Source organism: Acomys russatus, chromosome 7 (assembly GCF_903995435.1).
Source record: "Acomys russatus chromosome 7, mAcoRus1.1, whole genome shotgun sequence".
In the NCBI taxonomy this organism is placed as follows: Eukaryota; Metazoa; Chordata; class Mammalia; order Rodentia; family Muridae; genus Acomys; species Acomys russatus.
Genome location: NC_067143.1, coordinates 9,570,241 through 9,596,965, shown reverse-complemented (window position 1 = coordinate 9,596,965; position 26,725 = coordinate 9,570,241). Strand labels below are relative to the sequence as shown.

At 42.7% G+C, this 26,725-nt stretch overlaps 1 protein-coding gene across 2 annotated transcripts in view; it reads right to left on the bottom strand.

The window, feature by feature from the left end:
• The window catches only part of Nell1 (neural EGFL like 1), an 884,393-nt gene that overhangs the window by 418,700 nt on the left and 438,968 nt on the right, over nt 1–26,725 (bottom strand). For both annotated transcript variants that reach the window (XM_051148614.1, XM_051148615.1), the window contains exon 13: nt 8,423–8,548. In XM_051148614.1, coding sequence (XP_051004571.1) covers nt 8,423–8,548 — 126 coding nt within the window. The remainder of the gene's footprint in view (nt 1–8,422; nt 8,549–26,725) is intronic.

Below are 26,725 nucleotides of genomic sequence, written 5' to 3'. Positions count from 1 at the left end.
GTAGTAAGGGGGATGCTTGCTCCATCCAGGAATTCATTTGGAGGGAAAGCCTCTGGGATGCAAATGGGTCATCTGTGCTCTTATACAAGGTATCCCAGGAAGGTCCCTCACCTCTCAGACCATGTGAAAATCATGTGACAAACTCGCCCTCACTAGGAAGAAATACGCTGCAGTTGCTTTGATCTGGACTTTCCAGCTTGAATGGTGAGGCATCCACTTCTGTTGTTGACAGGCCACTGAGTCGATGAATGGACTAAGCGCACCGTGAAACTCCAGGTGCACATGCAGAGAGACACATGGCAGCCACCAGCTTCCACTGGAGTTAGATAAAACATACCATGGCCTTTTAATCTATTCAGCTTAGATCCATAAACCATGTGATTAAGGATGGAAGAAATTAACACTATGGAGCTAAAAACATCAATTAAAAAATCCGATAACACTTGAGAGACTTTGAAGGGGAAACGCTCAGTGCCAGCTTTATCACCTTTTAGTTTTCTAATATCTTAATCTCGTGTTTTCTGATAGTAAAACACAGGCACACCTTATATCCCTATCTGCAGATATTATTTAAAATATGTAAAAACAAAGAAGAAATGTTAGCCACTCAGTTACTCTATAGTATCTACTTAAATTAAAGACATTCCAATCTGTGTCTGTATCCATGTCTGAGTATGTACAGCCATAACTTCTGCTTGTTAATTTTAATTTAAAAAACAATATGCTCTGCCTTAAATCTCATCATCCTACATAGTGTGAATTTTCTATTGACAATAAACCATCCCTTAAATATTATTGCATCCCACTATATGTGTATAACAATCTCCATTGCTGCATATTTACACTATTTCCAGTCTTTTTTTTTTTTCCTCTTGTCAACAATTAATAAAATGAGGGGCCACAATGAAAATCTTATATAAATAATTGTGACAGATCGGCTCTTGGAGATGAAGTGCTATAAATAAGTTGCTTCTGATAGATTCATCAAATGGCCGGCAAGAAAGGTTGTTTCAATTTACATTCACAAAGCAATGTATAAAAATGCCTATTTCCTGATGTATATGAGCATATGAAATACCCCTCTATATGTCCATCCACGGACAGTCACATATCGTTTCAAGAAGATTGCTATTTTCACTATTCCTGACCTTGAACATTTTATTCAAAGTTTGAGCATACTCTAACACACACTATCAGCTGTCCTACAAAATTGTGGATCTAGGCACACACACACACACACACACACACACACGTATGCACACACATACGTACATACAGAAACATACATGCACTCTCTCATATACATGCTACCCACATACAAATCTTCTCCTTCCTTGACAACGTAACATACCTTGTTGTTAGGAAGTTGGCCAAGTATACAGAAAAAAACTGTTACCTGCCCTAGGCACAAGATGATAAATCTTCATTCAAGGCAACTCTCTCCACCTCCTCAAGAGATATTTTATAAACTGGTGCACCAAACTGCTCTTTGTAAGTAGGGCCCTGAAGTAAATCTACTGGGGTAGTGCTTCAGATAAAGACATTCTGAGCCCAAAGGAGGGGCAGGAGGGAAGGGATTGTTCTTTCCTTTGTGAGTTTGGGGCACGGTTGAGCTCAGCTCTTGTGCTTAGAAAAGTTCTGTTACTGCTGAGACTGCGAGAAGAACATGATCAAGTTCCAAACTATCACAATGAAGAGGTAGAGCAAAAATCGGGAAGAATTTGTATAGTGAAGAGGAAATGAAACAGCTGAATTGATGGTGAAGCCACGTGCGAGTGAGCTTGCCTCCCAAGACACGGGATGTGGTTTTGGTTGTCTTTTTCTTTTGATCTATTCAGTTAAAATTGCCTGAATACACATTCATTCATATTCTCTCTCTCTCTCATTCTCTCTCTCTCTCTCTCTCTCTCTCTCTCTCTCTCTCTCTCTCTCTCTCTCTCTCTCCCCAATAAGCAGATAATTCAAACATACACACACATACACATGTGTATAATACATGCACATACTGTACATATATATATGTACATATATATATACATACATACATACTTAGGATGGAAATAAAGTATATAAGCTGAAAAGTTAGGTTGTTAGAGAGAAACACCTACTCATTGCATGACCTAGCTCCAGATGTGGCAGGTCTACAACCCAGCCTATACAGTCCTTAAGTGCTGGAGCACCCTTAATCAAACCCCTTTAATGTGAAGCTTAATTGTCAGTCTGGAAGAACAACTCCAACAATAGCAGTACAGAAATATTCACAAGCCTTTATGATGAATTTGGGTCAAGGGCAGCACGGTACTTAATAGGTTTGTGCACAAACGCCCCAGGGGTGAGCTCCATCATTTGTCCTGGTTGCTCTACAGTGGCCCACGTGATTCGGCTCCTTCATAACACAGACTGGAATGAAAAAGAACTCCACTTAAAGCAACAAAGAAGCCCAACAGTGGCCACGTCCTTCAAAATGACTTCCAGGGTAAGAATTGCAGCTAAACACTCTCTGATGGCCTCTCTGACATGCATTTTTTTTTCAGACTGAATTAATCTCAGCATGATATTAACATTGAATTTCCCAGTATTACATATGGAAAACTAAAATAGCCTAATTTCTAGACTGTGCTAGTCTTACGAGGGACTGTGATGTTCTTCGCGTCTTTTCTGATATTGACTTTGTTCACTTGTGATAAATGGAGATTCCCAGTCCAAAGGTGTGCAATAATGCAGAGTTCTATAATATTTTAAATTCCCCTGGAATGGTTCTGAGAGCCGAGTCTTCTATGGCAATTCCCTGGGCATTGTGGACATTCTGCACTTCTTTTGGGTCATGTCAGTTCTACAAGACTCCAAATACCCAAGGTGTTGTCACAGAACGTTCATACAGCACAGTAGTCACTATGGAGACACCCAGCTTGTTCTACCAGGACATCCAGGCTACACCTTAAGATGCTGGACCTCTCTCCCCTCCCAGGATATCACATGGCTCTTTCTTTCCTGTGTCTTATTCGTTTCAAAGTACAGCCTCGAAGGCAAGGCCTTCCTCTAAAAACTGTTTTGAGTTTTAGATTTTACTACCTTCCCAACTCCATGTCTGACATCACTATTTTAAGATAACTTTATTTTTAAACTACAGTGTAAATCACAACTATCTGTCCTTCTTACTTCTTTCTCTCTCCACATGCCAGCTTCCTTTGTTCCATGCCAAAGACGGGACTCCCAACCTTGACTGCACACATAGATGTTTGCCCAAAAGGGAAAATGTTTCTTCACACCCTTGACCCCCAAAGGAATCAAAATTTCAAAGGAGAGCACTAACTCTCTTTTAAGGATGTTTCGCATGTATCTACCTGAGGTGAAGACTGGCAATCTCTGTCCTAACCAGTTAGGATTTTGGACTGCTACTTAGTAGGGCACTGTCACTTTCCTGCTTTGGGAGAGTTATTGGACAATCGAGTATCCTTGTCTATTTAAATAAAGGAAGGAAAATGAGATGCAAAAATCAGACCAACAAGTCAAAATAAAAGGCAAATATCTCTTTAAGATAAGCAGACCTTCTAGGTGGGCATTTAGATATCCAGAGATGTGTGCCTTGCTGTGCCGGTTCCTGTAGTGGGTAATGCTACTTTGTAGGTTCCTTATTATTCTAGGCTTCTCCACAATTTCAATCCCTTACACTAGATATAAGAGAAAAAAAGGTAGAGAGGAAAGGAAAGAGATCCCTGAATGAAGTCAGGGGTGGAAGTGGGCTATCTTATCATTAGACTACTTTCCACTGATTAAGGGCAGCATCTGATTCCTTGGGGGCAAATTTGATATGCCTGGTCAGGAGATCTAATTTCTTTCTTTCTTTCTTTCTCTTTCTTTCTTTCTTCCTTCCTTTCTTTCTTTATTTTCTTTCTTTTTGGTTTTTCAAGACAGAGTTTCTCTGTGTAGCCTTGCCTGTCCTAGACTAGCTTTGGGGACCAAGACCACGCTGGCCACCTCAAACTCACAGTGATCTGCCTGCCTCTACCTCCCAAGTGCTGGGATTAAAGGCATGCGCCACCACACCCGGCCCAAGGAAATCTAGTTTCTTGGTATTGTTGTTTTTTCTTTGTACACACCTGCTTAAACCATGACCAACAGCAATCAACAGCCAACAACCAATCAACAGCAACCACAAGGAGCTAACCTTGCTTCTTGGGGCCCTAGCATTTATATACCCTCTGAAAAGTCCCCAGAATTTTAAATGTCACACACTCACAGACTATCTGCAGCTGGCAAGTCATGCCCGTGGTAGAGCACAAGGCAAATTGTAGTCAGCTGCTGTGGACAATCTGAAGCAACCATATCCCCACACATGGAATTAAAATGAAAACATATTCTTATAGTATTTATATAGTTTTTTAACAAACAAAAATTTCAAAATTGTCACTATACTTTTTTTTATTCAATATATTGATAAATTATTCCTCATACCTTTTAGTTTAGTTTTGTTTGTTTGTTTTTCTTTTTTGTTTTTTGAGACAGGGTTTCACTGTGTAGCCTTGGCTGTCTTGGACACACTTTGTAGAACAGGCTGGCCTTGCACTCACAGAGAGATCTGTCTGCATATGCCTCCCCAGTGCTGGGATTAAAGGCATGTGCCACCAGGCTGGCAAAAGCCTCAATCATGATTTGGCGTCCTTTGAGAAGAAAGGCTGGGAATTCAACTCAGGACCTCTGAAAGTGCAGGTAGTATTCTTAAACTCTGAGCCATCTATCCAGCCCCCTCTTCATATCTTTAATGAACATATTCTATAGTCTTTAAAGTAGTTGGTATTGAAATTTTAGATTTAAATATTTATTAATTCAAACTTTCATACATATATTTTTTTTATTATATCCACTCTCCCTTCCAGTCCTCCAAAATCCTTTCTCATTCATGTCATGCCTTCTTTTTTTTTTTTTTAATAATCTATTGGGTTTAATTAGTGATAGGCTTTTCTACACTAAAGCTAGCCCATAGGCTTCTGACACACTTCATTACCACAATTTTATCACCTCTTCTGAAGCCCCAAAACAAGTAATTACTCTAGTAACCTGTCCCCCCAATGCTGACAGACAGCTCAAAATACAAACTGCAAGCATCCTGAAGCAAACACATGGGCTGTACTTGAAAGGTAAGGATATCTCATAGCGCCTTCCTATCAAGTTGAGGAATGTCCTTTCCACTTCTCACGGCATGCAATGCCAAATGGGAAAATGCCAACCATCTGACATTTGGAAATTAAGTGTGTATCATCAACCTTGTGCTGAAAACATATTCTAGAAAACAACCCTAACATTCCTACCACCTAACATTTCTTGCAAGGCTTTCAGGACTCACCTAACTTCTCTTCATTATAAGGCGCTTAATTCAAACCATTAGGTTTATGGACTTTTATATCTAACCCTTTAAACTTTATCTGCGTATTTCAAACATGTGCTTCCTTCAAGGTTTCTTCCACACCAATATTAAGAAAATTTAAAAAAAAATCTTTTCAGTGAGGTAATAGAAATCACAGGTTGTATTTGTTATCTCAATTTTTCCCTTTATATCCTGCCTTCATGGGAAGTTTTTGGCATAAAAATGAATGCTTACCCATTACTGTCACACACCTCACCTGCCTATTGTCATCACGTGCATTTGCTGTAAATCACCAGAATCTCTTTAAACCTGCCTTCGTCTCTAATGATAACATCTTAGCAAACAGCCATAGCATGAGGAGTTTAGCTAGGGATAAAGGAAAGTCAGAAGCCAGTAAATCAAGCCTGTCAACCACTGCAAAAATTAAAAGAGGATGCAGAAAAGAAACACCTCTCCTCAACACACGAAGCTATATATTGGCTTTTGCCCTTTCAAAAAATCGTAAGGGAGCCACTAAAGAACCTCAGGCCAGAGAGGTAATGCTCCAGACGACACCACTTTCAAGAAACCCCTATCCCAGTGTCAAAAGCCAAATGAGGTAGAGTTCCTCTTCGAATGTCCCAGAGACTTCTTCAGTATAATACATAGTTGTGTGAGACAGCCCTGAGTCTCCAAGAGTAATGAATGAGTTACACTTGAAAGTTCTAGCTTACTTGAGAGTATTGTTGCCCCGTAGTAGGGGTGTGTGTGTGTGTGTGTGTGTGTGTGTGTGTGTGTGTGTGTGTGTGTGTGTGTGTGTGTGTGTCTGTCTGTGTGTGTGTCTGTCTGTGTGTGTGTCTGTCTGTGTGTGTGTTTGTGTGGGCAGGGTTAGCCCAGTCTGACCTCAAACTCACTATGTAGTTAGTCAAAGATGACCTTCAACTTCAATCCTCCTGCCTCCACCTCTGGAGTGCTAAAATTAGAAACATGCACCAGCATACCTGATTTCATACAGTGCTGGGGAGAGAACCCTGCTGCTTATGCATGTCAGGGAAGCACTGTACTAACAGCCCAAGGTCCATTTGTTTTTCAAAATTTAACAAGGAAAAAAAAAAAAAAAACCAACAACCAAGTAAAAATGAATGGATTCTGTTTGTGTATCTGTTTATTGTTTGACCGCTCTTCTCCAGGACCATTTTTGGCATCTCCTGTTCCAAGTGCAGGCTTCTGAAAGGACTGGTAGGATGAGACATTTGGACAGGTGGTATAGCATCCTTCAATTTTTTAAGGAGTAAAGACCACAGAGAGTTCAACATCCAGTAATTATCTACTTCCTCCTAGGCACCGAAAACTGGTTGGTTTATTTCTGGTGGCAAGTAAATAAGAATATTTTCAATGTGAAGCTGGGCCCTCATTAGCCACCAACTCTGTGGTGCACATAGGTCATTTCCCCTTTATCTAGGTAACTGTGTTTCCCACCACTCATGGCAATATGTATAAAGTGTGTATGTATTATTTGTGTATATATATTTTTTCAACTAACTATTGGTTGCTTTAAATTTGTGTGTGTCTACTGACATCTCTATTTGATCTTAACCAAATGCCTAACAAGTAATGGCTGATGAGTTCTACATGGAATACACACAAGAGGAACATAAGCACATAGGACTTTGGCATGCTCAAAACCCAACAGTGAAGAGCAACAGTAGATAACTGACCAGGCATGGAGACAACAGTGATTTAGGAAACAAGGAATGTCAACACAAAAAATGATACACAAAACTCTTAGGATAGCAACAGATGCTTTTTAACCCTGGCAATTTCTCTAGTCAATTGTCATCTGGAAATTAGGTAGCTGAAACACACACACACACACACACACACACACACACACACCAACAACACAACACACAAATACAAACACATCTTTTAAAAAGGTTTCGGCTGCTATATGAAGAACAGATTATGTTGGAATAGACAAGTACTATAATTCCACTCTCATGGTAAAGCTATGTACGGAAAGGAACAGACTTAGGACAGTGGGAGTGGGTTAAGACTGAGTCAGCAACAAGTTTGTCACTAAGCTTCTAGTGACAAGACTAGAAGTAAAGACCACAGCTCCTAGGGAGGAAAAAGAATCAGGCCCAACCCTCAAATGCTTACCTGTAAAAACTGAGCAGATGATACAGTGATTGTCAACATTTTTTTTAATTTTTTTTTTCAAAAATGGAAGGCAATTAAGAGCTCTGCTGTATACATGTTATGCAGCACCTGACTTCTTGGAGACTTGCATGCCAGACAGAATGTATGATTCAGAACTCCAGGAGAAAGATAAGAGCTGGGCAAAGAAACTAAAACATGCTGCAGCCAAGATAATGTTATAGTCATAAAGTTGATGAAGGTGAGCACATGTACACACACACACACACACACACACACACACAGAGAGAGAGAGAGAGAGAGAGAGAGAGAGAGAGAGAGAGAGAGAGAGAGAGAAATACAACAGGTACACGAAAAGTCAGTGCTGATCACCTACAGATAGGGACCCCAAACTCATGGAGCTGTAGGCTAGTGTTTAGCACAAAGAGAGGAGATGAGAAATTGACAATATGTAAACATTAGCCAAATAGTCCTGACTGGCCCCCAAATGCCCAATCTCTGACCATTTGCCACCCTTCTCAATCTAATGAGTATCTTTTTTTGTATTTTCTTATATGCAAAAAGTGCTCATTTCATCATGATGACAAGAGAATAGTGTGACAATTTCTATTTTTAGAGCTACTATCTCTTGGTCCTTCAGAGTTACCATGGGCAACTGGGACCTCAATGTCAACTCACATACCCATGTACGTATGTTCACACACACTCAGGCAGAAATACTGGATGTGGAAACCAATTATGCAGGTAAAATTGTTTTCATTATTATTCTTTTCTCAATAGAAAGTATTGAAGTAAGGCAGGCACAAAATGTTGTAGGTAAATTGCCAGACTCTATGCATGAGAATATAAGAGTGATGACATGGGGATGGCGCAGAGGAAGAATGACTCAGCAGTGCAGCTCTAAGTCTTAATGCTCACCCGTACAAGAGAAGTCATCCACACGGATGTATCCTGGGATGCAGTCACAGCGATATAACCCCGGCAGGTTGACACACACTGTGTTGGCATGACAGTAGTGCATCTTAGCCGCACACTCATCAATATCTAAAAGAGAGGAAACAGAATTATGGTTAGTGGAGGAATTGGGTCAGAGTCTAATTGCCCTGTAGTTAAACCGTGAAAGGTGAATGCCCACTGATGAGGGGAGGGGAAGGGGGGGGGGTAATAGCAAGATACATGAAAGTCAAACACTTGGGTGCAAAACCAGCTGCTGGCCCTCATTCTGAGCTGAAAGTATTCTAGAAAGACGCACGGGGAGGTCCCACAGCTGAGAATCCAAGGAGGTTGAAGAGGACATCAATTGTTAACTTCTCACCAAGGAAGAAACTCTATATAAATGCCCCAAATAGAGGAGTTCTGTATCCACCAAACTGAGGCCTATTAATATGTATTGGGCATCCATGGGACATAGTGCGGCTTTCATCCAAGAGATCAATGGGTCCAGTGCCTCTCTGCTTGTGTGTCTTACTGAGACAACGCTTTAATCCATCTGTTACCAAATGATGTTGCAGTGATTTCCTCCACCCTGTACTAGAGATTTAAGACAGAGGCTGCTTTCAGATGCAAAAATCAGCACTTCCCTGCTTTCACCTGGGGACAAGGCCCTAGGCGATAAGATAATGGGTCAACTCAACAGAAAACAAAATTCTCTTTGGGTCACCTGTTTTCTATAAGTAGTTCCTGATGAAGATTCAAATACCTCACACCTGTAAATATAGGGTTCAGTCTTTTCTGGAGGGTACATTCTCAAAAATTGATTTATGTTCATTTTGTTCAAACTACTATTACATAACTGTTGATGGGGTTGTTAAAACAGTGCCGAAATCCAAGACCATAAAAAAAAAAAAAAAAAAAGTGAGGTCTAGTTCGGGGGTCTGATAGTTACTGAGACTCACATTTGATCCTTTGAACCTTCATACCTTCATCAGCTCACCGTATGTGGCAGTTCTGAACTTAATGCTTTGTACCTTCCAAGGCATTAACTAGCTTGATTCAAATGTAATTCCATTATCAAAGTGTATACATTACCTCTATTTTAAAATCTAGAGAACAGAGGTTCAGAGAAGTTAAATTATCTGTCAAAGTCACCCCCATTTAACATGCTACACATGGGATTTGAACGCATAAGTCTCTTATTAGCTATGATGTCAGCTGAAAGGACCTTGAAGTTGGAAATAGTCAAATTCAGGGTTGTTATTTTTTTTTCAATAATTACTGATATCCCAATATCTTAATTTATAGAAACAAAAAAAAAAAAAAAAAAGGCTACAACAAGTGACTAGAAAACTAATTTATCTGTTTATTTTTTTTAGTGGTGTGATTTATTTCCCAATAAAATACAGTGAAATAAAATTAGACTCTTTTTAGTCCTAAAGAGCTGTCAAGCTATAAATAACTTATTGTTGGATAATCAAGGTCTTAAGAGAGACCCACAATTAACAAGACTCCCATAACCTTGGTATGAGAACAAAGTACCAAAAATTAATGAATCAAGCAGCTAACAAAGTCCTCCATGCCCATCTGTGTCCCAAGGGACTGTCTCAGAGAATAACCACTTGTGACAGAAATTCTGATAAAGGACAAGAAACATAGCCCCAACACCATACCTTTTTTATGTGTGCACAGACAAGTAGGAGAGAGAGAGAAAGAGAGAGAGAGAGAGAGACACACACAGAGACAGAGACAGACAGAGACAGAGAGACAGAGACAGAGAGAGACAGAGAGACTACTATTATTGTGATCAAACACCATGACCGAAGCAATGTGGGGAGGAAAGGGTTTATTCTGCTCACAGTTCCACATCACTTTTCATCACCAAAGAAAGTCAGGACAGGGACTGAAACAAGGCCGGAACTTTGAGGCACGAGCTGATGCCGAAGCTACGGAGGGATTCCGCTTACTGACTTGCTCCCTGGGGCTTGCTCAGCCTGCTTCTTATAGAACCCAGAACTACCAGCCCAGGGAAGGTACCACCCACAATGGGATAGACCCTCCCCCACCTATCACCAATTAAGAAAATGCCCTACAGATGGCTCCTGAGGAGGCATTTTTCTCAACTGAGGCTCCTTCCTCTTAGATGACTATAGCTTGTGTCAAGGTGACATAAAACCAGCCAGCACAGAAAGCAGCTTAGTTATTGTTCAATATAAGCCTTTAGTACAACCATAGAAGGGTGGTAGAGAAATTGCTGGAAGTGAAAGGCTGTAAACATAAGAGAAGCCAGGTATTAAGAAAGATTGTGGTCCGATGTGGTGGTACACGCCTTTAATCCCAGCGCTAGGCAAGAAGAGGCAGGCAGATCTCTGTGACTGTGAGTTCAAGGCCAGTCTGGTCTACAGTGTGAGCTCAGGACAGCCAGGGCCATTACACAGAGAAACCTTATCTTGAAAAAAGAGAAGAAAGATTGTGGTGGTAGCATTGTTCATAAAAGTTTTCATATTTCTAGACACGGCAGGATCACACTTGCCTACCTTCATCTTATTTAAGTATGGCAACACAACCACACATGAAATCTGAGTGTAAGAGTATCCGTGGGGGTAGAAAGATATAGTAAGCCACTAGCTACCCCTACATCTCTTGAGAAACCATGGAAAATATACACAGATGTTCTTCCAGCACAGACCCCTGAGTTACAAGCAGGCCATCAGACAGGCATTGTTAAAGCATTGCACGATGCAGACATATGCCCTCCCTACAATACATCCTGGAACTTTCTCCAAGTAAGACAAAGAGTTATCTCAAGGAATGAGCTTGTAAAAGCAGATCTTAAAAGATGAACATGGGTGTATTAGGTAAGAAATAGGCTGGGTATCCAGAAGGGAAACCACAGAAGAAACCTTCTAAGTCTCTGTGGAGTTAGAAAGGGAGAGACTCATTGAACCATAAGCTTTAAGGACCCTAATTAGCCAGTGTGGTGGTGCATGGTGGCTGTACATGCTGAACAGGCGAAGGCAGACTGATCATGAGTTGGAAGCCAGTCTGAGCTACAACTTTGAGAGCTGAAGATAATGGCTCAAAGGTTAAGGAAACAACTCTCTCACAGAGGACCAGAGTTCAGTGTCTGGCACACAAATGTGGTGGCTTATCACTGCTGAAAGCACAGCTTCCATGGATTCTATGCCCTCTTCTGGCCCTCCAGAGGCAGCTTCCCTCATGTGTACACATGTCCCAACACACAATTTAAAACAAGAATTTAAACAGTTAAAAAGAAAACATGAATTAGTCTTTACTGAGCCTGGCTGTAGAGTAATGAGCAAATTGCCACCTTGGACCTAACGGCCTATGGCACCTTTAATAATTTTTACCAAAGATAAGAAGCTTTTTAACACAGTACTTTATATGCTCTGAGAGGGCCACAGAAGGAGGCTCTGTGCAGAAAGACGCCCTGTGGAGGTACTGCTTCGCCTGACACTTGATGAGGAAGTGAAACAAGAGAGAAATGACAGAGCGCATGGCAAAGGGTGTTCAAGAAGATTGTTACAGGAAGCTTTGCCTGTTGGAAAGGGGGCTGGAATGAAATAAAAGCTCAGACAATTTCCCACTAGACCTCTCAGGCCACATGAAGGAGCTCGGACTTTAATCAGGGCAGTGACACAGTCCAATTTCTGTTTGTAAAATATCACTCCAGCTGTGGGAAAGAGAATTGATTGGAGCAGACCAAGCTGAGGGCTAGATCATGTTGGTATTTTGCTCACAGCTACAGCCACCCTGAGTCCATCTCACTCTGCTGAGATGCCCAACCATTCTTCAAGATGAGAAACTAGTCAGGACCTGCCTTCGAGGTGATTCAATCTTCACCCATGGCCACAGCTGACAACGAGGCTGCCTACTGCAGTGAATGCTTGCCGGTCATGGATGCTGTTGATGCCTTCCAAGGGAGATTCCCGGCTCATTTTCCTCAGGCCGCTGTGTGACTGCTGGTGGCCGCCACTTCATCTGGATTTGAAGGGTTTTTTGTTTGTTTGTGTTTGTTTTGTTTTTTGTTTGTTTGGTTGGGTTTTGTTTTTGTTTTTTGTGTTTTGTGTTGTTTTGTTTTGTTTTGGGCTATGGCATGCTTACTTTGGTTCAAATTGACCAAGCTGTCTCCTTACTTCAAAGGTGCTTAAGGCCTTGAACAAAGGCATTTTCAAAACAACAAAGAAAGTGGGTGGCTACAAAATCCTCTTGAGCACTTCTCAGGGAGTTTTACTCAAACCCTTGCTCTCTAAAAGTCACTGGCCTAGCATCCCAGCTGCCTTGCAGTAGGCTTGGTTTGTAGCTCGTGCCTCTAATTTTGGCTCTTACATGTCTAAAAATTCCATGATATCAGCCTAGAGAGACAGCACCAAAATAAAGCTGAAAAAACACTAGAAAATCAAACTGTCACAACCTTATCTTAGTCATTTGGCTTTAATTCGAGCACCACGTGTAAGAGGCACACTGCAGTACAGGTGAAGGAGAAGGAGAAGAAAATGAAACAGGGTCAACCTCTGAGTTCCTGAAAGAGAGAGAGAGGAGGTGGCAGTTCTGCAGTGTCAGGGTGGGGGGAGGGGTGGAGGTGGAAGAGGGACACCTTTGCCGAGATAAAGACTGCCTCTCTCCTTCCTCAGGGAAAGGCATAGCAGTGCACAGTTTCAATAAGACTCAAGAGCGCTTCAGAAAGAAAATCTGATTAAAGAGAGAATCAAAACAGAATTAACATCTTCAAAGAGGTGGGATACACAGATAAAAAAAAAACCCTCCAGAAATAGCTGAAACTTTTAAAGTCCCCCCCCCCCCCACACACACACCCAACACACACACAACTGAGATTTTTAAAAATGAGCCTAGGACAAACTCTACATTTTATTCACAGGGGAAGGGCTATAAAAGGTAATGTATAGTTAAAAAAAAAAATCAGAAGAAAACAAAACCCATAAAGATGTTGGCTAAAAGACTGAGCCACCATTCAGAAAGAGACTGCTTGGGACCTCAAACAGCAAACAGGAAGGCTTCTTACTGGGATGGGAAGTGGTATCTGAGCTTGTCAAGGCAGGAAACATTTTGCCTGGGAATAAGAAAAACACTCTGGAGTGTTGGTCTCTCTCAAAGGAATGTTCACCCCGAAGCCAGGAAGCAAGGAAAGGCTACATCTGAGCAGGAACCTCAAAGGGTTTTGAACACACTCAAATGCAGGTCCCAGCTAATGGGCTGAATCAGCCCTATGTGGATGCTGCCCATGCGGATGCTGTGAGAGCCATTGATAACCCAACTCCTGCTGAGGTGCAGAGGGACAGTGAGGTGAGCTACACAGCATGCGCCTGCTGAAACTAGGACCAGCTGTTAGTACATAGAAGACGTCATTCCTCGGCACCCCACGTGAGGCGGCTCAACACCCCACTTACCTATTTGACCACTCTAGCAAGTAAGTATGACATGTTGTGGTAAGTAAACTGAGGCTCGGTGTTTATTACAGCGCTTAGTCAAAGCATAAAATCACTTGGTAGTAAAACCTGGATTTGGATACAGGTAATTCAACTCCAAAGGACATCTCCACTGGGGGTTCTAACCCTTGCCTGAGTTTCAATCCTGTTGTCCCTGTGACATGCACAGGAACAGACAGCTCTCCAAAACTGCGTCCACTGCCCATGCCACCCATGACATCTGTTCTGGTAACACTCTCTCCACTGAAACTGCCATGCCACCCCTCGGTACCCCAGGTTTCTTGGCTCTTTTAAATCAAACGCTAATAATTTTGCCCTTTAGGCTCCAGGGTCCCAAGGCTCCCAAACTGGCAGGTGCATCCTGCTGCCACTTGGAACCTGTCTCGCCATATAACCTCTGCTCCTGTTACCTGCAACTTTTCAAGTCTCCATGGAACTAGAAATTAGCAGGATGCCCAGGTATTTATAAGATTACTCACTGTTGTTAGAGAAACATCTGAAATCTTGCTGCAGTGTGTTTTGGGCTCCAGTAGAATGGGGCTCGGATTGGGATTCATTCATATAAATTGCTTGTCGTCTTTGAAATATTAGAGTTCATCTTCTCTTGGTCTTTTGAGGTAATGAAAACACATGATTTATGTCCCTAGGACAGTGAAGTAGTTTGTTTTCATTTTTTTAAATGTATACTTATAGACTTTCAAATGAAACCTGATGGGACATAATGGGTCTTCACACACCACCAGCCTCCATCTACAGCACTTCAGAGCCAACCCGGACTGACCCAAATTGGGATCACTGTCATTAAGTTAGAGCGCAAATGAAAATTAGCTTGTGGTGTGGTGTCTAGGCAGCGCACAGAAGTGGGTACAAGTATTCGCCTTAATAAAATGTGATCTATCAAGATTCGTTGTGTAAGGCTTTCCTGGGCAAGGAAAAACAACTCAGAGAGAGCTGGACCAAAAGATGAGGGAGGGGTGGACAGGCAAAGGAAGGAACAAAGGATGAAAGACCACGCCCCTGGTGGTTTGAATCATGTTCTGACCGAGGACTGTGGGCATCTTCTTGTTTCTTCTGAGTCCTCCCAGGACTGACTTCAGTACCACATGTAGACTCAATCCCTGGAATTTTAGGCATGGTCCACATGACATCAAGAAGCACACATACCCATCTTCTGCTCTGGGCAATTAATCAGGGCATAGGCCTGCTGGTCAGAAACTACATTTTGTTCTTGCTTTGTTAAAATATCTTCAGTGCTGGGGACTAAACCAGAACTTTCCATCTGTGTCACACAGGACATCTGTTTAAGTTTCAGCTTCGGCACATGTGGCACGTGTTAGAGCGCTGAGCCACCCTGGCACAACTATTGGCTTTTCTATTAGGGTTAGGTCAAGGGCAGCTCCTAGGCCACTTTCTCTCCTCCCAGGAGGAGCATGTGGACATCCTAAGTGTCCTTCCAAGACAACAATCCTGAAAGTCACCATCCAGATGACCAGAGCCCTCACTCTGGTCTGCTGTAAAGTGCACTGTCATCTCCCCAGTTAAGACAAGATAACCCATATTCACACAAAAGCAGGTCCAGACAATCTCTCTCTGTGGACTGGTAAAATAACCTACAGGGCAATTTTACCAGGCTGCCCCCCACTGGCTGTTCAGCAAGCCAGACAGTGAGAACACAGCAGTGGTGGCCAGCTGGTTGGTATTTTAGAACCAGCTATATTTTCCTTTCTGTGTGTGTCATATTTATAGCTTTTTAAAGTTTAAAGTTTATGCAATCTCAAAATTGAAACTCTAAAACTCCAGCGATGGCTGAGAGCACAGCAAATACTCTGTAAGGCACTGGTGAGATGACGGCTGCCTGTCAGCGTCAGTCATCCAAATTAATAGAATTCCCAACAAGAACGAGTCCTGATATGAACTAGGCCTTTAGGTGATTATGATACATCAACAGTGCACTCACCGACTGCAGCTAATGTACCATCTGCTGGAGATGCTAATGTGTGCAGAGATGTGGGTGCCATGTCTATGCCTTCACTTTAATGTAAGCCTAAAACTACTTTTGAAAAAAAACCATATTTTAGGCTTAGTTTTTAAAATCTAGGGAGGAAGACAAAATGTGGACTGTTTTATATTGTCTTATGTGAGAAGATAGAATGAAGCTTTGGATTTGACCAATGGCACCACTGAGGGAGGGAGGGTGGGAGGGAGAATGGGAAGGAGGGAGGGAGAGAGGAAAAGAGGGAGGGAGGCAGTGAGGATGGCAGTCTCACTGGCACAGAGACAATCGCTTTCATCAGTGTGCTGGAAGCAGACTCAAAGGTCAAGGTCTTCTTATTCCAAAATTAGCACTTTATATCATGTTCCATTTGCCTGTAATTATAGTTTCTTCCTAAATCAAAGGGAAAACAATCAATCAAATGCTTACAGAATCTAGGACAATAAACAAATGCCCACATTTTCTCTCTCTCTCTCTCTCTCTCTCTCTCTCTCTCTCTCTCTCTCTCTCTCTCTCTCTCTCTCTTTCTCTCTCTCTCTCTTTCTCTGTGTGTGTGTGTTTATGCTTGTATGTATGTTTCTGTGATTGTATGTATATTTGTGTTTGTGTTTGTATATGTGCATCCATGCATTTGCTTGTGTATATGAATGTTTGTGCATATACAGAGTTCTATGTGTTTTTGTGTTTGCTTGTTGGTTTGTGTACTTGTTTATGAGTATATGTGTATAGTGGTTGGTGTGTATGTACCTCTGTGTGTGTGTGTGTGTGTGTGTGTGTGTGTGTGTGTGTATAGAAAAATGTGTCCTTTTTACAAAGAAATGCCCTACTTATGATGAACAGAAATGCGGGGAAAGCTCCAGCCCAATTGACTTCCATGAGAGAGCCCAAGAGGATCAGTCAGATGTGTCCCTTTTATGCACCAGGAACACCTTTAGAAAACTCATGTGAAGGAATTCACTCAACATTCACAGCTCTACATGGTAAAGGTTAGAGCCATTTCATTTAATGGATTAAGGACTAAAGGCGTAGGCAATTGTGAAAGGTCACATAGGTCAGAGCAGACCCAGATGTGAGGATATGGACACAGGCCACTCAACTCTGCCCTGGGTGGTGTGGGCCCTCCTGAAAGATGGGCCAAGGATCTCATCTTCCTACAGAAGCATTTTATATCTTCCAACATGGTTCTGCTTTTCCTTGGGTTATTTCCAGCTGACTAAACTGTATTTATTCACTGATACAATTGAACTCACAGATGCCTGTTCCTCAAGGAGATGATGAGGAAGGGCTGGGAGAAAGGGGAGAGGCAGAGAAGAAGGAGTAATAAAGAGATGGGGGAGGAGGGTGGGAAGGAGAAGGAAGGGAATTATGTTTATAAGGACCATAGCTCACTGTTGTGGAGGACTCTGTTTCCCACAAGTTCACATGGTGAGGCTCAGCCCCCACCCCCTGCATAGTGATGCCTAGGGATGAAAGCAAGTAGGGCTACATGCAAGCGAAAGAATAGAAGTGTCACTATGTGTGCTAACACTCTTAGTCTTATTCCCGTTCTATCTGAGGCTAAGCTGGACAACTGCCAAAAAGCCAGAATGAGAACCCTTACCACGGCCGGGCTGTACTAGGACCCAGGTCTCAAACTTCCAAACCCCAGAGAGGCAACGAAACCTCCTGTGATTTCAAGCTCCCCAGTCCTCGGGGCTCTAGCCTGGCATCAGGAGCTGGCTCCTATTATAACCCTTTCAATTTCTCTGCTGCCTAGGGAAATGGGGTTTTGCTTCAAGTTCTACCATATGTGTCAAACAAAGATGTTGCCAGCTAGATTAATTAGCTTCAGATTTAAAGTCCAAGGGACATTTTGGTCTTCCCTTGACTGACAAACAAGTCTTCTTACTTCAGTGTGTTTGAGATTGCTGGGCTGCTGATATTTTTAAAGCATTTTCCATATTTAGCTGTAACAGATACTTGGAAATTCGGGATGACATGTTTGTTTTTTGGGTTTTTTTTTTTTTTTTTTTAATCCTGTTGGGCTCAATTTCAGAATCAAACACTGCCATAAAGTAACATTTTTGTTTTCGTCGTTGGGAATTGCAGCACACCAGTTTCCACCAAAAACTGGGAAAGCATCATGAGAGCATCCCCCCATGACATTCCACCCACATGGGCACTGCTGACCTTTAAGAATGTCCATGCTCATGAGGAGAGAAATGCCTGTGGGGAAGAGTGATTCTCCAGTCTCGGTCTCAGGCTGCACCCCAGCCTCCCTGAGCCCATCTGTGTCTAAGCTCCACTGCAGATCACGGTAACAACCGACAAGGCCAAGGTTTAAAAAAAATAAATAAAATAAAAAGGTAAGTTCATGAGCTGTAAGTCTGATGAGCTACCACAGAATACCCAGGACACACAAAAGTAACAGCAATCTTTTGCTTTTGGCACGGTTGGGAAGGAAAACTCAAGAGCTATTGGGGGCCTACAGTGAAGTTTCTGCGTGTGTGTGTGATGTGGCTTGGGTCTTCAGAAGTCATACTCATGAAGGAGGGAGGCAGCGACATGACTCTGGGATGCCTGAGTGCCCTTCAAGGCCTTTTTGTGAAAGAATAGGCTCAGTGCACAGAAGGGACAGTGGTCTGTGATGACCACACAGTGCTCAGCACAAGGATGGCTCCATCACATGCTGAGTCATCTCATATTTATTACAGCACGAAAGTACTATGAACCATTTAATTTTATAGGGGTCCAAGCAGTGAATCAGATACAAGGTGACAATAAGGAATTTGAACCTGTGGCACCTACCTTTTTCTAAGCCTCTGTGAGCCCCCTTAGCTTCTCTGTTATAAGAATACTCACTCGCTGTGGTTTATTAAGCAGCAATTTCCCTGGAATCAAATGATTCATTCACCATTTTCATTAAGCAGCCAAAGTAAAATAAACACACTTTAGCCTTTTTAAAATAAACAGTCTGGGGCTGGAGAAATGGCTTAGTAGTTAGGAGCACTTGAAGATTTTTACAGAATACCCAGGTTTTGTCTCCAGCACCTACTGGGCTTACAAGCATCTTTAACTTGAGCTCCAGAGATCTGACACCCTCCTCTGGTCTCCTCTTGTTCTACACGTACAAGGTATAAATACGCACAAGGATGCACATAACATAAAGAGATAAAAGAATAGAAACTAAAAATAGATAGATAGATAAACAAGTTGGTGCTAGAAGTTTAGCTCTGACTCACAATGGCATTTAATTAGTAGGTAATCAAAAACTTGGCTCCAAATTCCATTCCTGAGGCCTAAGATGAGAGACACAACCTGGGCTCAGGGAAGCCACTCCTTCTCTCCCACCAGGGCTGGAAGCAGGCCATTTCTTTCTGTGTTCTCCCACAGGGTGTCTTAGATAAAGTAAGTATCTTAAACTGAAGTCAACATCATGCCTCATTTCAAATTCTTATACTTCTAACTGAATCACAATAGAAAAACCGGGAAGTTTTCAAGCTGATTCCTCAAACTCATCAGGTCCAGATCCCCATTTATTGTCAAGCAAATGCAAAAATAATTTATGGAAGAAAGAGAAGAGCATTTGAACATAACAAAATTCCTTCTGAGGAAAAAAACCAAAAAACAAAACAAAACAACAACAACAACAAAAAAACCAGTCCACAGGTATGATAGACTACATTATCCAATAACCTGGAAATCGAAGAAAAATTTTGCTCCTGTACTCACACAACACTCAATGGAAGAACCCTTTCAACAGCTACAGTGGCAGACGTTTACATAGCATTTTGTAATCAGTATGGTATGGTGTAGTCATTCTTGTAGTCCTCATAATAAGCCTTGGGTAGGTTCTCAAGTCAACAAAGTAGAGTGAGAGTAGGAGAAGAAGATAGAAGCAGCAGGACCAAGGTCACAGGGCAGGGCAGGAGTGAGGAGGGGCAGCCCTGCTCCCACCCTCCCTCTGCTCACTCAGCCCTGCTTAATCTGTTTCCTACCCCCCCACCCCCACCCCTGTTGTTATTTCCAGTTTCAACCCCCCCCCCCCCCAGGGACTATAGACTTCTACAGAAAGGGAGATCCGATCCAGTGTGTGGGGAAATACTGAAAGATAGGGAATTCCAGAGGTGGGAAGACTGCAAGGTCTTGGTAATCCCAAAGGCTCCAGGATCTCAGGCACTGGGGGACACCAGAAATGGAGGACTGCAGGGGCTGGGGCATTCTGGAGGGTGGAGGAGTCCAGGAGGACATCAGGGGCTGGAACCGGGAGGACTGAGGAGCTAGGATTTATCTAGCTCAGGGTTTCTGTTCAGGGTACTAAAAGGGTTTTGAAACAGGAAGTGGTGGTGGTGGCTACAGTTATAACTGCTGAACTGGACACTTAAGACAGCTAACTTGAGCCAAATATAGGGGTGCATGCCTGTAATTCTACAACTCGGGAGATAATTGAGGACTCTTGTGAACCTGAGGGCAATCTGGCTCATATAGTCAGTTCCAGGCCAGTTGGCGCTACATAATAAAACCCCATCTCATAAATAGGCCAAGTAGTTAATTTTATCAATGTATCCTCTTTAAATACGTAAATTGAACAGCATATGAATTATATCTCAATACAGCTGTTTGAATGTGGGAAGGCAGTGGTCCCAGCTGCACGTCACATTAAAACAAAGGCTGTGGTGGCTCTCAGCCCATATCCCTGCGAAGCTGCCCCTTAGTGTCACCCTGAGAAAACCCTTAGTGTTTCTGCACCTGAACTTGCCCATCTGAGGGATGTGGCACCATGAAGACTTTGTGAGCCACCCTGCACTGGCTTGGACACCAACAGTAATCCTCAAACAATCTTGAAGCTTCTCTCGTCTTTGATTCAGGGGCCATTGTGACAGACTATTAGGCTTCTTCTCTCAGTCATCCTTGGGGACGTAAGCAAATGCAACTCTCCACTCAAGGTCAAGTGTTCCTCCACAGTGCCACCTTCACTCACATGCAGCCAGTCACACCCTTCCCAAGACAACACTCTTCCAGTCCCATGCTGCAGCTCCCATTAGCAACAACAGGGCTGCTGCCTCCTGCTCAGAAAATGGCTTTGCTCTCCTGCCCAGGACTGCCATTTCTGAGGATACAGGACAGCGTGCACTTTTGTGTGTTCCTGTGCCTGTGCGTATGTGTGTGTGTGTGTGTGTGTGTGTGTGTGTGTGTGTGTGTGTGTGTGTGAGAGAGAGAGAGAGAGAGAGAGAGAGAGAGAGAGAGAGAGAGAGATGTCTTTTAATGTCTTTGCCCTAAATATTATGAAAAAAAGTTAAAGCTCTTAAGGTAAAAAAAAAAAAAAAATCAGGATTTAAGCCTTCTTAACCTTATGTAGGGATGTGAAAGTAAGAGAAGAGTCTTGAATAAATAAGAGTCTGATAACAAAGATGGATTGCTCTTCCATCTTAGGTAAATGAAACAATTTAGGCAAAAAATAAATCTAAGATGTCAGGACGGCCTACAACAGCCTTTTCTTGGGGCTGAAATGATGCTGCTGGGTTCTCTCTTTAGATTTAAGCTGTGATCTAGTGCAGAGATCTGATCAGAGCTAGTGCATTTTAGAAGATAATTCCTAAACACGCTAGGGGGGATGGAGGGAGGAGGAAGGGAAGGAGGGAGAGGGATAAAAATAGACAGAATTGAGAGATACATATTTTAAAATGTGATTCTTAGACCTTTACTAGGAAAAAGGCTAGGGGCAGAAAATGGGGCCAGAGTCCAGGAGGATGGCAACATGCACATGACAGGAAGATGGCCCCAGTTCTTCCTCCAATTTTCCTAAAATTTCCAATCATTTTCATAAAGTATTTGAGTGTATCTATTAATTTTGGAAAGAAGCTGATAAAATTATTTGAATCGATAAACATGAACGAGACTTGTGTGTTTGTTGAGAGGAGCAATTTCTGACATCTCCATTCCTTTACATATTTGTAAAGGGACACATGAAGTAATCTAGAATTATTAACATGATGTGAGCTGAGGAATCACCGGCAATTTTGAAATCATCAACTTGGAAGCAGTGCTGAGCCTGACCACCAGGAGAGCATCAGTGAGTATGAGAAGAGACCACAGAGATAAGGAGAGGCAGCGCCCGCAGTGAGGTCGTGCATGGAGTGAAATGTGTAAGAGCCTGCAGTCAGAAGATTCTGCCGGAGTTTGTGATTTTTAAGGATCAGAGGCAAGGGATGGAAGGTCAAGAGCACAGGCGGTGGAATGGGTGTGAAGATGCTATTAGGCCAAAAGGTAAAGATCTTGAGGAGAAACTCTTGGCCACAATAATAGCGCAGATCGGTGTGAAGATGCACTCCCAGCCACAAGGTACCAAAGGCCTCAGTGAACGACAGAGAAGGCCAAGAGATTTGTCACCAGTGACAACTAGGTGGGGTGACAGGTGTTGTAAGCAGATGGTTAAGACTTCTGAAGAGAAAAGATTTTTGCATGAGGAAAGAACTACTTGACATAAAGCAAAGCTGACTTTGAAGACGTTGAGCTGACTCTGGGCTCCAGAGGGCATCAAGAATTAAATGAAAAGAAGCCCTTGCTAACAACTGTATCCACAAAGGAATCCAAGAGACAAGGCATTCTGTGAAATGTTTGATAAGGTTGGGAGTATTTTGGTCAGGAGTGCAATCAGGGTTGAGGAGATGACTCACTGGGTAAAGAGCTCCCGATGGCAGCAAAGCAGATACTGGTAGACCTTTGTAGCTTGCTGGCCAGGCAGCAAACCTGAAGTGGTGAACTCCAAGTTCAGGGAGTGACCTTGTCTCAAAACCAAGGTAGACTAATAGAGGTCAACAGCCAACACTGAGCTCCAACTTGTGCATCCACATGCACAGGTAAGCACACCTACGCATGCATGTATACACATACACACCCAAACGCACATAACAAAGAGTGCAACTGCTATGTCATCCCTGGAAGACAGCATTCCCTAACACTTCGTCCTTCTCTCCAGCTAGTCTACTCTTACTGGCCTTTCTTCCACTAATGTTCCCCAAGTCTTGGAAGGGGAGATACAGATGTACCATTTACGTCTGAGCACTCAGCAGTCACTCATTATCAGAACTCTTGTCCGTTAGGAGTCATTTCAAAAACTGCCACCTAGCCAGGTGTAGTGATGCACACCTTTGATCCTAGTACTCAGGAGGCAAAGACAGGTGGGTCTCTGTCAGTTCAAGGCCAGTCTAGTATACAAAATGAGTTTACAGGACAGCCAAAGCCACATAGTGAGACCCTGTCTTGAAAAACAAAACAGACAACAACAAAACAAAGCCAACAACAATAACAAAAATGCAGCAGCTTCTCTGACAAAGGCTGAGCAGCACTCATCTTTGGAACATGTAGTAATGTGTCTTCCTTTCTCTCATCACACCCTCTCCTGTCCCTCCCCCCCCCATTTCTACACACACACACACACACACACACACACACACACACACACACACCATGCTTTGTAGAAATGCTGAGTGTGTAAGAATCAGTTTTTCCAAATGTGTACATTGCACATAGAGAGGCTTTAATTTTTTCCATCCTCCTGGGAGGTAGACACCAGTGGGAGCTCTGGAAAGTAGGCTGCGCTTCCTGTGTTTGTGACGCTGTTCTAGGCTTATGCTGTACATTGCCATCCTTATCTTCCATGACAGGCTCCGTGCTGCTGTTACTGTGCCATTTTACAGAAAGAAAAATCCAAGAGACACAGTTCAGGAACACACTAAGGTGGCACTACTAACATGAGCCACATTGCACTGCCAGTGGTCATTATCAGATGTGCACTCTTATGAACTGAGCCATCTTCCCAAGGGTCCCTAATTCCCACTTTTTCCTTGCTCCTACAACATCCCAACCCCAACTATCTTCCCAACCTAGCCCACATTATTACTAAATGCTAGACTACGGAATCTTAATACCAGACCCAACCAAAACAATCAGAAAGCTTCTCAGTAAATATAATGTAAAAATAAAAACAAGTTAGGCCACATTAGAACAATATCAAACATTTATTTGGTGCCATTTGTCATGGTTTTTATTCAACCTGGAATGCCCCTCTCATCTGTCTTTTATCTTCCCATCCTATGTACTCTGCCTTAAGGGACACGCCCGTGTCCATCCTCCAGCTTTCCACTGGGTCCTCCATACATACATACCCCTAACTTAAATCCTATCTGATAGACGACGCACCATACCTCCCCAAGTTCTATAAAGAGAACATCTATGAAGTTATGTCACATTGTCATTGCTAGGCACATGTGTACTCACTCTCCCACTGGCCTGCTCTTTGAATATGGGACCATTTTACCTTTCTTTGTTCATAATAACAGCACATATATAGTTCCTAATAGCACATATGTGGTGAATTATATTACTCAGAAAAGAGTGAGTTTAATAACTAGATGGATAAATAATAAACATTAATGACTGAGACCTGTGATTGACATTTTATCTAATAAATATAAGAACTGGTAGTTCAATCATGTAAGAATGGACCCTATCATGAGTACTTACTGGGTGGTCCCTCAGTAGGATTCTCCCTTTTAAAAAATTACATTTTTTTTTAAAAACTGAAACTGAAAGTGACCCTCTAAAGCATTACTCAATCATTTTCACACACCAGTACATTGTGTTTTAGCATTATAAATCCTATTTATTCACTAAGCCCTTTTCATAAAACTGAGTTTTTTAGGGTGGGGCTGCATCAGGGTAATTGCTCAACTAGCTAAATATCCCTCTAGGTATTCTTCATAATGTTAAGAAAGCAGTCTGCAGTCTTTGGCTGAGCTGTTCAAATCATAGGGTAAGGCCCGGCGAGATGCTCAGCAGGTGGAACATTTATCCCTAAGCCTCACCCTGAGTTCAATCTTTGGGACTCACATGGTAGAAGAAAAGAACCAAAAGCTAATTATCCCAAGTTATCCTTTGACCTACACACACACACACACACACACACACACACACACACACACACACACACACACGCAATGTACATACATACATACACACTCAAGTAAGTGTAAACAAAATAAAAATGGCCAGATAAACCCTGAATATGATATATGTCCTAATGGTATATGTCCTAGCTATAGAAGTCTGCAGCCAAGTGGGTATTTATCAACAAGGAGGAGACATTTAGCTACAATGGGTCCCCCTAATGCTGCCTGAGGGAAACTGCACCATAGAAAATAGTTGTGGTTTATTGAACACCTGCTCTAAGGCAGTAAATGTGAGTTCATTAGCTGTAAGCCACAAGATGCTGCAAGGCATTTACCATTCCACAGAAGGGGAAACAAACTGAGGTTTGGAAAGCCAGGATCATCAGATCACTCACAAAGGGCAGGTGCAGAATAGAAATCTACTTATGTTTTGTCTGAGGTTTCACCTTTCCAATACATGATGTGATACTCAGAGCGAATACAGACTACTCACAGACCAACAACGGCACCTGCCTACAAGAGCGCAGAGACACCTTTTATCCAAGCCAAAGTCTGTCATATCCGAAGGGGGCGAGCTTTTCCTTCACTCAAAAATCCCACTGGTACAAAGGGTTCCCCCCCTAACAACATTCACAAAAACGTTTAAGGTGAAGGCAAAATTGAATGTACTTCTTTCCAAAGTAAACAGGTCAAGAAAGCCAAAGTCTGAGGCTGATCGCTCAGTATTGTGGCTGTTGTTCCCACTGCTGTTTCTTGTGTTTCTAAGTCTCTTCATAAGCCCAAGGTCACACTTGAAAAGTAACGGAACAAAGTGAAAATCTCTCTGACCTCAAATGTACTGCTATGCCCAGAACTATGTTGCCATCAACAATACGAAAGTTATCATCAGTAGAGCCAAGATACCTCCATTGCACCTGGAGAAATCAACCTAGAACAAGCAAATGGGGAGATTCATTCCCTCCCATTATGGATGCATTTTTGTTTAGCCTCCTAGAGAGGGGGGTGCTAACCACAGTTTTGGGACTAACATGTTAACAGCCACAAACATTGTCAGTGAATACGGGGAAGATGACGTAGCCTTTATAAACCCAGCAAAGGACAATGCTTGTGCGCCATTTAACACTCATTCTTCAGCTGCTTTTCTTTTCTGTGAGATCTTTCTATTATTTGTATTGCCTTACATCCTGAACTACAGGGAGTGTCCAAGTGTAGGCCGAAGTCAGTTTCCAGATAGAAATAGCTGGCTTCTAGACATGTGATGGTCTATGGAAAGCCCTGACTCTGCCAACATGGAACAAGAGGAAAAAAAAAAAAAAGACACTGAATAGTTGTCTGCCTGCTGTGGCAGCACCATTCAAAATCAGACACAACTAAGACACTGTGACCATAACGAGCATCACCTTATCCTGTACCAGTTCAAGAATGTGGCCAACTACAAGACAGACAGCATTTCACTTCTACCATTATTGTTCAGCATCTGGCACGTGCCTGGGTCCCACGACCGGGGGGCTAGTCCAGGTGCAGCTTGCTTTCAGACTAGAATGGGCAGACCTTGAGATCAAAGGTCCCGAGGTTCTGTTTTTGCTCAGAGACAGCTTAGAGCAGTCAGAGGGAGCCCTGTTGCCTGGGTGCTAGGCCAGGTTCCTGGTCTCACGGAGCAAGGTGGAAAATGGGTTTTACACAGAGTGTTAAGGTTTAGCTCTTTGAGAATGAGAGTGCTGGGATCAGAAGGCAGTGGGGACTCCACAAGCCCATGTTGATACCTAAAGTGTTACTGCCCTTCTAAAGCTGCTGTGAAAGCAGACAGGTGTCTGAAACCACTGCCAGGCAGGTCTAGTGAGACACAAGCCCAGCAGTACGTCACAGTACTACAACGGGGGTCAGCACCAGGCTAGCG